Genomic DNA, 14,409 nt, shown 5'->3' with positions numbered 1-14,409 from the left:
GATATATAAATCCAACATATCTTTTATAATAAAGTGACAAATGTTGAGTATGAAGTCAGATATTTGCCTGAACTGCAGCAGAGCACAAACATAAAGCAGCAGAACGTGGATTTAAAGACTTTGATGACTCAAGAACAAATGTTCTAATTATTGTTTATCATTTATCAATTGAAGAGTTTAAAAAAAAAAACTACACTCAGATACACAATGACACCAGGTTTAACACCCCCCCCCCCCCCCCCCCCCCCCCCCCCCCCCCCCCCCACCACCCTGAGGCCTGTCACCTCTGATTTTAAAGCCTTCACATCCAAGAACCGACGTGGCCATTCGACAACAAAGCACCGAGCTTCTCGGGGGCGTCTCGGCACGAGGAACGAGTTAATTAATATTGGCTCCTGTTTGGTGGAGTTAATGAATGAGTGAATTATGCACCTCTGGGACACCGCCTCCCCAATCGCTTTAAATTATCCCCCAACACCCCTCTCTCGCCATTGTCCTCCAATTTCCCCTCTCTGATCCTGCACTGATGGGGACCCTGTCAGCGAGCAGGCCTCCACACACACACACACACACAAACACACACACACTGAGGCTCCATCTGTCTGTCTTCGTCCTGCTCATGTGTATTTTAGTTCATTGTCTCCAGCACATTTATTGACGCCTCCTTTTTAAAAAAAAATTTTTATTCAATGCTTCTGCTCAACCTCACATTGAAAGCTCAGGGTGGCAAATAACTTCCATCCCATTAACTCATTTGAGAGGGGAGGCTACTCAAACAAAGCTTGGCTGCAATCTGATCCTCACACACACACACACACACACACACACACACAGTCCTGTCAGTGAGGGGGGGGATCCATATTATTTGCATTAAAAGCCTCACACCGTGAAATTCATTTCTAATTACAAAGCGGGGTGTTGTGTGTGTTATGCAGATCAGGGACATGTGTGTGTGTGTGTGTGTGTGTGTGTGTGTGTGTGTGTGTGTGTGTGTGTGGACTGACTCACGCTGGAATTGGTTATTTCGCGATATGCTAACGTGAATGTATGGTGACAGATTGCAATTATCCCGTTATTGTAATTGTCAAAGTCAATTCGGTGCTGGCTGAGTGCAGGCTACATGGAAAAGATCAGGATTTACACGTGACTCTGTGGATTCAATTGTCTTCTTGACCCTCGGAGGAACGTTAATAAACACGCTGCTGTCAGGCTGTCACCTCAGATGACAGAACGAGACGTGAGGATGGGCCTCCTCCACGTGAGACGTGATCATCAAAGATATGTTATGAATAAATTTGATCTGTTATCAACTGAACTTAAAGTTTATATGGATTACATCATCTGACTCACTGTCAGATCAAATATACCGAATATACTGAGTAGTCTGTTTATTGGTGTATTTAAGGTAAACTGTCTATTTATCTTTTCACTTAAAGTATGCTGTGCTCGTCCTCATGGATCTCCAGCGCACCCTTGTGGTGAAGAAGACACTTTTCTGTAAGTCTGTACTTGTATGCGTCTGCAATCACTGAAAAAGCTCAAGTATTACTTCGAAACATTGGAGTTTTTCACTCAAAACACATTTATTTGATTTATAAAATGTTTCAGAATCACAAACATGTTTAGGAACATTGTCCTCTTCATGACAGATTTGTATCCTTCACATTAATCCTGTCAGAATCTTATGTCATTGACCATGTCAGGATATTTCAGGGAATTGATCTCAGTCACATGATGTCTTTGCTAATTCATAATAAAAGTCCTGTTGACTAGATTTAGTCAGAACAGGAAACAAACAGACTGAAGCTGAGATGTCCCACATGACCTGAACTCACCCTATTGACAGACATTTGAAGTGATATTAGTTGGACAAATATTCAGCATGGTTTTATTTTATATATTATTATATATTATATATGTCGTATTATATATATACAGTATATATAGTATATGTTTTATATATGTTATATCCCCAGTGTTTAATTGGCTGACCTCAGCACACCTGTATCTGGTTCCACCTAATGAAGGCCTCCATGTTTAAACCAAACCTCTCAGTCCTCCTCTGTCAGCTGCTGTCATGGCGGAGTCCCGGAGAGTTCAGTTCACCACTTTATCCTGTGATTCACCCTCTTCCTCCTCCTCCTCATCTTCATCAGACCCTCTGGTCCAGAAGTCTCCCTCAGGTTCGGTCCTGCAGGTGGATGAGAACCGTCCGGACAGAACCACGGTTCGTCTGGTCCTCAGCTTGTTTGAGTCCGATGAGAGCAGGTTTCCAGAGTTCAGCTTCACTCAGCTCACACAGGACAAGGTGGGTTTAACAATCACAAGTTTCATCAGTAGCAGTCCAACAAACCCCCTGTGTAGGTTTCAGTATGTGGTACAAGCACAGTGAGGAGGCTAAAGGAAGAATTGATCTGCCTCAGATTTGTAAAAGAAGAGTTTAATACCACAGTCTTCAAAAACCTGTCAAATAAATTGTTGTGCACTGATTGTGATAATTAACAGTAACTACTGATATGACATTTTGAAGATTTATATAATAATATTTATTCTAAGCTACAAACTAAATATCCTGCAGCTGTAGGAAAATCCAAACAGTTATTTGGGGTCGTTATTTATATATATTTAATAGATTTGCTGGTTACAGTTGTAAAACATGCCTGTTTTCTTTTATGCACAGTGACAGCAGAGTGTTTGGTCCAGACTTGAGGACAAAGATTAGAAGCTTGCTCTGCTACACTACTGTACAAGTCACATTATTATCATAGTGGTCATCTTAAAGTGATTTTCCCTTTCCTTTACATTTAAAACAATAAGATATTACTACCTTCTTTTTGATTCCTTCTGCTGTTTAAACCTTTTTCTGGATGTTGTAGCTCTTTTTGTCCTAAATCACAGTTTCATATTGTAGATGCATGAACACATTTAAGCTGTAGATGAGCACGTGATGATGAATATTCATTGTTTTTTGTTATGTAGCTCAAACGCTCCAGAGATGAAGCTCCGCTGAGAACAATGGAAGAGGCAGAAAAGAGAGAGAGTGATGAAGTCGCTGCCATTGCAAGAAAGTTTGAGGAAAAATATGTGAGAAGTGTTTTTACAAAACTGAATCACATGTGAATAGAACACATTATTATTATTTTTTTTTTTTCCATGGACGCGCTGAGAAAAAAAGTCTTCATCATTCATATCGTGCAAAAAATAAAAGCTGTGTTTATTTTCTTCTCCAAAGCCAAACAAAAAGAAGGACCGCATTCAGGACCTGATTGATATTGGGTTCGGTTACGATGACGAGGATTCTTTCATCGATAACTCGGAGGCTGTGAGTCCACTATTAAATCACACATTTGAATTTACCCAGAATTCTTGTCATGTTCATATTTCTTTATATTTTTATATCGGCATATTTAACTAACTACACAAGGAGAGGATCAGTTTAAAATTTATTTCAGAATTGTGGTCACTCTGATTCTGGAGTTTGACCTTTAGTGAGCGAAGGCCTGTCTACATGCTTTCTTTAAATTTACCTTATTGACTAAAACCTATTTTGATCTTCTGCAGTACGATGAATTTGTTCCAGCTGCCATCACAACAAAGTTTGGTGGATTCTATGTGAATTCGGGCGTGCTGCAGTTCCGCCAGGCCTCTGACTCCGAGATCTCCGAGATCATCGACCTCACAACAGAGGAGACCTCTAAAGTAAGAAAGTGCATCAACGTGAAGCACACGTTTAAATTTTAGCAGATATTTTTTAACACTGTTTCTAAAACTGTTCTTTGCACCAGTGTGTCACATTTTAAAGTTTTCAATATTAGCGGGAATTATTTTACGTCTTCAAACGCTTTGTAGAAACGTAAACTCAATGGTGGACAGGATAAGCCGAAGAAGAAGCCGTGCAGAGAATACGAAGACACGAAAAACAATGTGGAGTCCAAGTCGAGGTGAGAAAGTCAGTTTACACGTTACAGAACAAAGTCTGACTATGATTCACGGCAACATTACAGCCACTGCTTCATACACTGACGTTACGCTCTCACCTGAATGCAGGTGGTAACTGACATGTTGTGAAATCCCAAATAGGACGTTGTCTTAATTGGATTATTGCTTGGTCAGAGTTTGACCTTATTCAGGTTGAGGTAAGCAGGAGAGGCAGTTTTCATGCCAGTGTCTTCAGGGGTTTTACATCTATGTTGATTGGTTTTTGGACTTTACGGTTTAGTCTGAACCAAAATAACAGGTGTGAGCAGTGCTTTAGACCAGCGTCCTCACCAAAAGACCAAATTAGTCCAACCGAACGAGACGAGTCAGTGATCAATAGGAGAAGAAGATGATATTAGTGGCAACGAAGTGAATCAATTCAAACACTTTATTCTTTATAATCGGGTTAATATTCCTCTCCGAGAACACGTGTCTACTGATACAGGAACTTTTAGTTTAATTTGATTCTCTCTTAAACGTCTTTCAGCACTTTAGCTGAAATTGGACCTGACGACGAGACGAAGAACAGAAAGAAGATAAAGCGTGTCAGCACATTAAGCGTCACAAGCATGCTGAAGAAGTTTCAGAGAGAGAAGGAGAAGGAACGACAGAAACTGGGAAAGGTGAATCAGAGAGCAGCAGGGGTCACGGGTGTACCCACAATCCCTCTGTGCCCGGCAGATGCGGCCGGCGGTGGAGGCTCCGGACCCGCAGATCCTCTCGTTAGTTTAATCGGATCGACCAATGACCACGTCCTTATCCAAGCAGCCAGCACCGTGGACTTTGACATAGATTTGGTTTCTTTGTTAGACAGTGAGGAGACTTTATCTTCGGTTCCTCCACCGGCCACAGAAACGCAGCTTTTCCAACCCACAGTAAACGATCAAACCCAGTCAACCGTCGCTCAGCATCCAAACACAAAGACTCCTTTTCAGCCAAAGACTCATCCAGAGCAAATCCAGCTCCTGTCAGAGGCCAGTTCATCCCAGCTGTGTGCCCCCCTGCCAGAGGGGCTCACACCCGCACTGGAGGACAGTGTTAGGAAACTCATGACGGTGAGGTTCAGTGTGTGTGTGTGGCTTGTGTTGTCGGATGTAAATTGTTGAACTCAGGCTCCACAGGTGATCGTAATGTTTTATTTCCAGGTTGTCAAGATCTCAGAGGGAGAATCTAAACTCAAGTTCTTTACTCCAGAGATCAACTCAATCCTGCTCGAGTGAGTAAAGGGGACAGGCAGGAAAAGTTCTGCAAAATGTAAAATCTCGCAATTTAGAAAAAGTGGAAAGCTTCATTAGATGTGTTCTGCCTAAGGGCACTTGGGTAATAATCTGTGTGTGTGTGTATATATATTAATATTGAACATGGTGTTAAACTCTCTGTCCTGGTCCAGGATTGAGTTGCAGTGTCGGGGACAGACCGGCCAGTTGCGTTCCAAGTTGTACACACACCTGTCGTCTTTCCTGCCCTGCAGCAGAGAAACGCTCCTCAAACGTGTGAAGAAACTGTTACTCACACACATGGTGAGGGTGTTCGAGTTTTAGCTTCAACTGTGTTTTGATTCGGATGTAATTTACTTCTTGAATCTTATGCCGACCAGGAGGAACCCCCCGACGTGGATGATGCCATCCAGAAACTGAAGGAGGCCATCTCCAAAGCTATGCCTGAACAGATTGCCAGTTACCGTGCTAACTGTCAAGCGTACGAACAAGTCAAGACATCGAAGTAAGTTTTAACATTTTAACATTTACAAAATATATATATATCTTGATTTGAACTGTGACATGTGGATGTCAGGGCAACAGAGGACGGGATTGAGGGCAATCAGAACGTAAACGTAGCCCCAGAGGACAGTTTGAAGAGAGGAGGTCCGAAGAAGCTGTTCAAATGGAACGAGGAGATCAGGTCAGAATTAAAGATCATTCATTGTGAAGAATGAAGCTGGAAATGATTAAGTAACTAAATAGTATTCTTTTCCTGGGTGCAGGGAGTGTCTGTGTCATGTGTTGAGGCCGAAAATGGACAGATATGAAAAGGAGAAGAATGGGAACCAGGAGGTGGAGGAGTACCTCAAGACCCTGCTGGACAATGAGGTGAAACCTCTTTGGCCGAAGGGTTGGATGCAAACTAGGTACGAGATACCGGAGCAAATTCACACCCACCTTTATTCCTACATGTCTTTCACCTGATTCTACATGCAGACATAACTGTCCTTTGGATTTTCTTTCAGGGCACTGATATGGGAGAGCAGGAAACTATTAGGCTTCTTCCCTTCATTGCCGTAAGTAGAATAAATTGGTAGAGTTCCCGCTGCAACTTTAATTTTACGAGGGCTACTGCACACTAGAGGATAAACGGGCCAATTTTGGGATTACAAAATAATCTTTAATGCTACTGATTGAGTAGGAGAAATCGTGGTCTTAGGTTCTGGACAAATCATCCAGTGTTCGTGTCCTGACAATTACAAGATTTAAAATCGGTTAAATCTGTCATTATGTCTGTGGTCCCTCTAGTTTTGTAAAATAAGTTGAAAATCCTCTCGTGTGCACCAGGACTAAATAATGTGTCAACAAATGTCCAAATAAAAGTTATTTTGATTGATCAGAATAAAGAAGACCAGACCAGATAAGAAGCAGTCGTCCATCTGCGGTGCCTCCACAGTGTTGGACGTTCTCCAGGGAGCTCCACCACAGAAAGTAGAACTCCCCCAAGACTCGGATGTCTTTCCTGAAGCCTCAAATATTTCCAGCTCTATCTCACTTGATGTTGGGAAGAAGGCAGCTGCTCCCTTGAAAAGTATTGAGGCTAAAAAAGGAGGCGTGGTGACTGTGGTTGCCGGTTCTTCTACGCCCGCAGAGTCCGGTGAACCCCCGGTCAGCGGCGCCTCTGCTGCTCCGGCTCATTCGCTCCTGGATCTCCTTGCTGATCAGGCCTTGGCTCGAGAGCAACCTCTCGCGATCTCCCAGGAGATCCTGGCAGCGGCCATCGCAAAGTACCGGCGGTCGGGTCAGCACTGGAGCTACGCGGTGGACACTAAAAGACCGCCTCCACCCCCCCAGTCCAGCCCGGTTAACTTCCCGGTGAGCAGGGTGTGTCAGGTCATTCTGCCCCAGCCGGGAGACTTCACCAGGAATTTGGATGTGCAGATAATTTCTGATGACTCTTGCATCACCATACAATGACTCCTCCCAATGCTGGTTTACTCACAGTAAGTTGTTGTCGTCATGTTCAATCTGTAGTTCTCAGTTGAGGAGTTATCGTTCTATCGTTTGTTAGTTGTGTTTTGGAATAAAAGAATACTCTACTACTTTTCTTACCTTGAAAAGATAAGTTGCACTTTTACCAGTAAAAACACAACTGAACTCTAAAGACCTGATGTTTCCTCAGTGAACCACTGATGGCTATCACCCTTGACTTGTGTTTGAAATGTAAATGATTTACTTTGAAATAATAAAGAGATTGCATATATAACCACTTTTTTTTTTTTTTTTTTTTTTTAGCCTGATTGTGTTAACATGAGTTAAAGGTACAGTGTGTAGAATTCTGTGATATCTAGTGTTGAAGTGTCATGTTGCAGCTGAACACCCCTCACCTCAGCCTCTCCTTCCAAACATGAGAAACAACCTGTGGTAGACTTTAATTGTCATAAAAACTCAAAAGGTGTTTAGTTTGTCCAGTCTGGAATCATGTAAAAAACATGGCGGCCTCCGTAGAGAGGGTCCCCTCCATGTAAATATAAAGTATTTAGATATAAAGGATCTTTTCTGTTGTAAAGAAAACTACAATTCATACAATTTAGATTAAATGAACTAGTGAAAACATCATGAGGATTATTCTACATAAGATTTCTGCCAATAGTTCCCTTTCACCTAAATCTTACACACTGGACCTTTAAATCAATTTTGAACAAAAAGTTTAAATATTGGACAAAATGTGGTGCAGCAAGAAGGTTGTTGGTTCAATTCCTGGTTCTGACCTGTCCAGCCTGTGCCCCACCTCTCGCCCCCCCCCCCCCATGACCCATAAAGGATAAGAGATATAGACATTTGAGCATTCATGCAGTAGTCTATACCCAAAAGGATTTTTTCTCTCGTCTTGCAAGTGATGAATGTTTTCTAAATCTCACATGAGTATTGTTCGCATTTGATTCCCTATTCCTGAAGAGTATCTCGGTAAAGGAAGGTTGTGTTTTGGTGTGAGCTCCATCCGACAGCACAAAGTTTCAGTTGCATACTTTTTACACTTTTATACAAGATTCTCACACATGTGGAACTATGGGAAAAGGTCATGGTAGATTAAGTTGCAGCCTTACTGCTGCCGTGCATTTGATTGTTCATTTTAATGCACAGCAGTGAAGTAACACCTGTGGACAGTTTTAAAAATGAGAGAACAGAATTGTGTGTGTGTGAATGATTTGTGATGAAGTTGTACGTGACAAGAATGTGGATTTTTTTCCGCATTTGTTGAAATGTAGCTGTTGTGGATGATGTGGAGGCTTCAGTGTAATAACAGATGAAAATGTACCTTGAACATAAAGAAGCACAAAAAGACAAGAATTCAAAAAAGATCCATTGGGACAAAAGAGAAACACTGAATCTCCTCGCTGACTCCAGCTCTTAGAATATTTCTCATATCGGGGGCCGTTCATCCAAATGATGCGGGGGGGGGGGATCACAGATGATGCTGGGTTCTGTTTCAGGAGGTTTTACAGCCACTTAATCATCTGGATTAAGATTATGGCCAAAAGGAAATATCCATTAAAGCTGTTTGCAGTTCCTGGAAAGAGGAAAAGACATAAATTATTATTACAGGCTCATCTTAAACTTTTTGCTTCATTTATTTTTCTAATACATTTTAAACTTTTAGCTCAGTTTAATTTTCCTTTGCTCAAATTTGCTTTTTGAGATTTTATTCCTCAAGAATTTTCAGGAGGAACACTCAAACCAATAAATGAGAATTAAAGAGGTAATGGAAACAGTGGGAGTTTAAAATCTAGATTGAAGCTCTTCTGTGTGCGATGGTTTACTTTTGTTACCGTGGAGGTTGTGTAATCTGTGTGTGTTTGTAGGATTATGCAAAAACGACTGGACGGATTATCATGTAACTCTGGGAGATTCTTCAACATTTTCATTGATTTCACCAAGAATTGATTTGATATTTTATTGTACAAACTTTAGCGTTGTGAGATGGGATGTTTCCCAGGGAATAATTCATGGGTGTTGATTTTAAAGAAATCAGGGTTTAGAGGACTGACATTTATTATTGTTTGTAATTCATTGCAGCTTGATGGAAATTCAGCACTTTAAGTCTATTGCCGTGCAGATGACACAAACCTACCTCTGCCAAAGAGGACCTCCACCTCCACTGTAAAGTTTTTCTGTCCAAGATGTCCTTTTGTCCAGGCCGTGTATTTCCCAGCATGCTTTCTGTCCGAGTGAGCGGGCAAGGCGACCTTCTGTCCGTCTCTGTACCAGGTGACCAACGGCTGAGGGTTCCCTCTCACCTCACAGGCCAGACTCTCTCCCTCTCTCACCTGCAGCTTCGTTGGACAGGCGAGGTGTGGACCAACTGGGAGAGACGAGAAGTTACAGGTGGGAGAGCGGGAAAACAAAGAGGGGGTTGAGAATAAATCAATTGTTTAGTTAAAAAGAATACATTTTAAATCTGTAATAAATGTTGCTAGCTGTTTCTCTCACAGAGGACCGTGGCATTGAGTTTTTGTGACGTCACCACTGGAGGGGGCTGTGGTCCGTCTGGTCCCAGTTCCAGCTCGGCTTCACACCAGTACTGAACTCCATCGTCTTCTTTACTGAGGATAATGTCCAGAGTGAAGACCTCAGTCACTGGGGACTTCTCCGTGTTGTTGGACTGCAGTTGACCCAAAGCTGATTGTCCCCTATAGAAGGTCACGGTGAGGTGTCCCACAGGAGCCACGTCGTGCACGACACACTGCAGAGTGTACTCACGACCCTCGAACATCGGCCCAGAGTGATCGACGACGCTGAGGAAGACGAGGTCTGGAGGCTCTGTGGAGGCAGGTGAACAGATCAACTACAGAGAAAAGATTCGTATAATTTGACATGTTGGAGAGATACAATTTGTTCAAGGTTCAGTGTGTAGAATTTAGTGACATCTAGTGGTGAAGTTTCATGTTGCAGGTCACCCTCCCCTTCTAAACAGGTCAGAGAACTTGTGGAAACCTTCCTTTCTCTTAAATCTTACACACTGGACCTTTAAATTAAATCAGTGTAATGTTGTGATTTGTGCTCTAAGTTTTATTTACAATACAGTTTGTGTATATGCATGTGCAAAAAAATGATAATGATATTAATGATAGCATGAGTTATTATATGTCTTCATATGAAATTGTAAACTCACTGTAGACGATAACAGGGACGTCGATGTCGCACGGTCCTCCCTGATCACACAGAGCGTAGCATTTGGGTTCGATGCTCCACTGGGTCATCCTTTCCACACTCCACACCAGAGATTGATTCGTAGTGAACTCAGGAGCCGCAGGAGCCGCAGGAGCCTCCTGGAGTCACAACACGTCACAAATCAAATTACAACTATTGAGACACAATGGGGCAATATTAGAAGATCCAGCTATGAATCCTGTCTTTGGTGCTGTTGGCCGATTAAAGGGTGCATCAGTGTTGGAGTGTTGCATTTCTCTTTAGCTAACAGGGTTCTCACCAGATGGACCGCCCAACCCAGGGCAGAGAAATTCATCTTTCCTACGGAGCAGTTGACTGTGAATGGATCCCCAAACCTGTGATGGGAGAAGTTTAGTCGTCACAAACACTGACACAGAGAAGAACCGTGCGAATTGGAAAAGCTACTTGAGCTATAAAATATTCATTGTTTGTGAGAAAACATTTTTGTAAAGTTGACCTGAAAGTTAATATCAGTTATTCCTTCCATACCTGACGACCACAATGGAGGGCGACGTGGTCAGGGGGCAGTGGGCGGTTTTGGTTGACTCTCCAGTGTTGCTGATGACGGGAGGGGGGATGACAGATGAGGGGAAAGACGGGAGATCTGATGGGACGGGTGAGGGAGCGGAGACTTGCCACGGAAGAGGTGGAGCAGGTTTGTGAATGGAATATGATGCAGCTGAGGTCACAGGAGAGGTCGGGAGAGGAAGGAGAGAAAGATATGGTAAGTCTGTTAAATATGTAAACATAAAAACAGAGCTTTTCAATAAACATATGAACATTGAATTCAGAATAATTAAGTACAAGGAGTTATGGCCAGTTGCCCTCGATTAACTATAGAAATCACTTTATAATAATGTTTATCTGGTGATGTGAGTCGTATGAACTTGTGAGTCATTTCCCACTGTCTTATCATAATATACTCAAGGGTCAATTGAATTTTGCCATCTCGTGGAATAATACTCTTTTTAGCTGATCTATTGTGAACCATTGTTTCGTAGCTCACTGAATACACCCAGTGTGTTCCTCTGAGGAAGGAAGGACACCCTGCCCAAGTCAAAAGAACTCCCTTCTTTTTTCTGTGTCCATTGTTCCACTGGATCCTGAGGTTGTTCTCCTGCCTATCAGACGATCTCACTCACAGTAGCTGGCTGGTGCGTGTCAGCAGAGCAGCTGTCACACTTAGTTATGTTTCCCACGTGCCACTCGGCACAAACACAGGGCGACCAGCAGGTTCTGTCTGTTCAGAGTCTCTAAAGCCAAAAACTGTCAGAAGCCAAACTGTCATCACTGAAGGACGTCTTTGTCAGATATGTTATAACATATAGATATAAACAGTATATAGATATAATAAGTCCCGACAGGTGATATCCTCTAATCTGGTGCGCACATAGTAATCTACTTAAAATCCATTTGTTTCTCTATCGACTTCAGATGCTCGCAGCCGCCGTGATGAAGAGAACCCCTATTTTTACCTTGGAATGTCACAGAGGGAAATTCTTGCTGCTCTTGTACGCAGACCAACAAACACATGGAGATCAATTCAATTCATTTTCACCAGTTAATTGGCTTTAATGAGTTAATTAGTTGATATGTTGTGTGCACGAGATAAAGAAATATCACTTGTAATGTGATGAAGTAGAGACAGAAATTTGAAACACAAGGTCAAATGTAATTTTACCTCCAAAGTGAACTTGAATATGTTATTTAATGTAGTGAAACACTGCTAGTGCTGTGATTTATGTGATTTAATGTCATTTTTATGATGTAAATGTATTTGGGATCATTCATTGTCCAGGTTGAGAGCACTGAATTATTGTAAAATGATGCCAGATCATAAAAAAAGAAGAAAAAACATTTTACTGCCCCTCAAAAGAAATCACATTTTCTCTTTCCAGTTAAGTTGTATTCATAAGCCCAGAATTACTTAAATTCCTCTCGGAGGGTTTTACAAACTCCACACACCCTCGATCTCTGCTCATCTATCGCTGTTTCTTTCTCTTTTTCACGTTTGACCTCTTTAGTCTTTTCATTCCTCATGAAGGAGTCGTCTCACTCACCTGAGCCGAACAGGTGGAGCAGCAGAAGCGTGATTGGCCGAGCAGAAGCAAACATCCTTCATCTGTTTCCCTGGTTCAGAATACTGACTGCTGACGGGACGTCTCCCTCAAACACACGTTACAGGCTGTGTGATGCCGGCTGGGACACTGTCCGAGACTTATGAGGGGAAACTCTGAGTACATCGGGTTTTTATTGAGGCATGGGTGTGTATACATGTCTCTTTGTGTGTGTGTGTGTGTGTGTGTGTGTGTGGGTGTGTGTGTGCACTCGTGTGTCTGAAAGTAATAATCAGGCGATTCCTTTGCTTTGGCCTCTGAAACCCACCATGGGCGTTCTCTGTTGGTATATCAAGAGAGGAAGGAAGGGAGGGTCAAGAATAATGCAGTGTAGTGCTGAAGCAAGGAGGGCAAGAGGGTGTCTGTCTGTGTGTGTGTGTGTGTGTGGTTGTGTGTGTGTGTGTGTGTGTGTGTGTGTTACTTACACAGCAATGGGCCACTGTGGAGCCATTGAAAATACATACCATTGAATTTAAACATGTATTGTCTCAGAAAACTCCACACAATGACGGCTGTAATTTCTTTTTAAAGTTACCTCAACCTAAAAAAAAAAAAAAATCTGTGTCATTGTACATTTTCCTCTTTCACATACTTTATTTCCATAAAATCTTTATTTTATATAACAATAGAAAAAGGTGTTTTGGTGAAGAATGGATTTAACTCACTTTATGTCTTTGTCCCCTAGATAATAATAATGAATGTGTAAAGCATCCTTGGCCCCATTGAAAGACGCTGTTTAAGTTGAGACCAGTTGATTCCGACCATTTAACTGTTTGGTCGATAAAATCTGAAGATATGAGCTTTTCAGAGACACATATCTATGTTTATCTTCTTAAATCAAGTGGTTCTATATGTCGGGTTGTATCTGTGTTTTATTTTTTATTCATAACAAAATGTATCATCATTAGTCGGTGGTGGGATTTTGCCTTTTGTCCTTTTTAGTTGTATTTATTTGCTTTTATGTAAAGTGGTTTTTCTTTTAGTGTGACGGCATTATTTTTGTAATAACCCCTGAGTGTGAAGTCTTTCAAAACACTTTGTAAACCCAGTTTTTCAATGTACTAAGTTATTATTATTGTTATTATTGTTATTTTAAGGGTTTGATAATGACATCTTAATAATCATATTGCCACAGACTGTGTTACTGAAGGCACTTTCAGTTCACCTTCGGTAGAAAAGGTTTTTTTTCTCCTCAGCTTCCGGCTCTGTTCTCTCTGTGCTGTGGTTTGTGAACTTCCTGTCCCAAGGTTGTGCCATTTTATTCACGGTAGCCGTCGGTGGTGGGTTTTATCTGAGGCTGGTGGCACAGTAAGTTCTTCTGGATCACACACACACACACACACACACACTGGAGTCACACATGACAGGACATGACTGTTGTCTCTGATGTTTATGTCTGACTTTCTGTAGGTGATTGTTAATGTAAACTGTTTTCATCACACCTCATGTGTTGCTGTCGGCTGCTGTCACATTACTTCCTCTGTGCCACCAGCTCAGTCATTCATTACAAAGGGTACAGATCAAACATAAACATCATTAGATGTTCTACTCCATCATATTCTCATGGGTATGTGTCGTCGCACACACACACAGTTACACACGTCATGAGGACAGTCAGCAGTAATAATGAAACTTGTTTTTTTTTTATTATAATGGTTTAAAACAAAGGGTTAATATTTTCCTTTCTGTTTGTGCAAAATGTTTTGGGTCAAATAAGTGATTCCAGTTGATTTAGAAACTGTGTACTTTACAAAACTGATTGTATGATGCATCACCTGAGCTTTAATGAAGCTAAACTCAAAAATATTGTTATTGATAAAGGATTCATCTGTTCATTTTAATTAATCCACCTTTATAGCCACACTGCTCACGATAAACAA

General features: G+C 41.7%; 2 protein-coding genes across 2 annotated transcripts; one reads left to right on the top strand and one right to left on the bottom strand.

Moving 5' to 3' along the window:
* Positions 1-2,049: 2,049 nt before the first annotated feature.
* On the top strand, positions 2,050-7,282 carry LOC109642422 (ubinuclein-1-like). The gene is made up of 13 exons (XM_069530040.1): positions 2,050-2,308; positions 2,980-3,084; positions 3,233-3,322; positions 3,562-3,699; positions 3,850-3,941; positions 4,466-5,033; positions 5,124-5,194; positions 5,369-5,498; positions 5,576-5,700; positions 5,773-5,880; positions 5,963-6,106; positions 6,206-6,256; positions 6,581-7,282. Exons 1-13 carry the CDS (start codon positions 2,078-2,080, stop codon positions 7,155-7,157), a joined length of 2,430 nt encoding a protein of 809 aa, XP_069386141.1. The 5' UTR covers positions 2,050-2,077; the 3' UTR covers positions 7,158-7,282.
* A 1,244-nt stretch (positions 7,283-8,526) lies between these two features.
* LOC109642423 (intercellular adhesion molecule 1-like) lies at positions 8,527-12,527 on the bottom strand. The gene is made up of 7 exons (XM_020107210.2): positions 12,473-12,527; positions 10,902-11,091; positions 10,672-10,747; positions 10,354-10,510; positions 9,672-10,001; positions 9,313-9,543; positions 8,527-8,751 (listed from the first exon to the last, which is right to left on the bottom strand). The coding sequence occupies exons 1-7, from the start codon at positions 12,525-12,527 to the stop codon at positions 8,681-8,683; spliced, it is 1,110 nt and encodes a 369-aa protein (XP_019962769.2). The 3' UTR covers positions 8,527-8,680.
* Positions 12,528-14,409: the final 1,882 nt, after the last annotated feature.

This window comes from Paralichthys olivaceus, chromosome 8 (genome assembly GCF_024713975.1).
Source record: "Paralichthys olivaceus isolate ysfri-2021 chromosome 8, ASM2471397v2, whole genome shotgun sequence".
Taxonomy (NCBI): domain Eukaryota; kingdom Metazoa; phylum Chordata; class Actinopteri; order Pleuronectiformes; family Paralichthyidae; genus Paralichthys; species Paralichthys olivaceus.
Note: the sequence above shows the minus strand (reverse complement) of the source record. Positions and strands in the feature narration are given on the sequence as shown.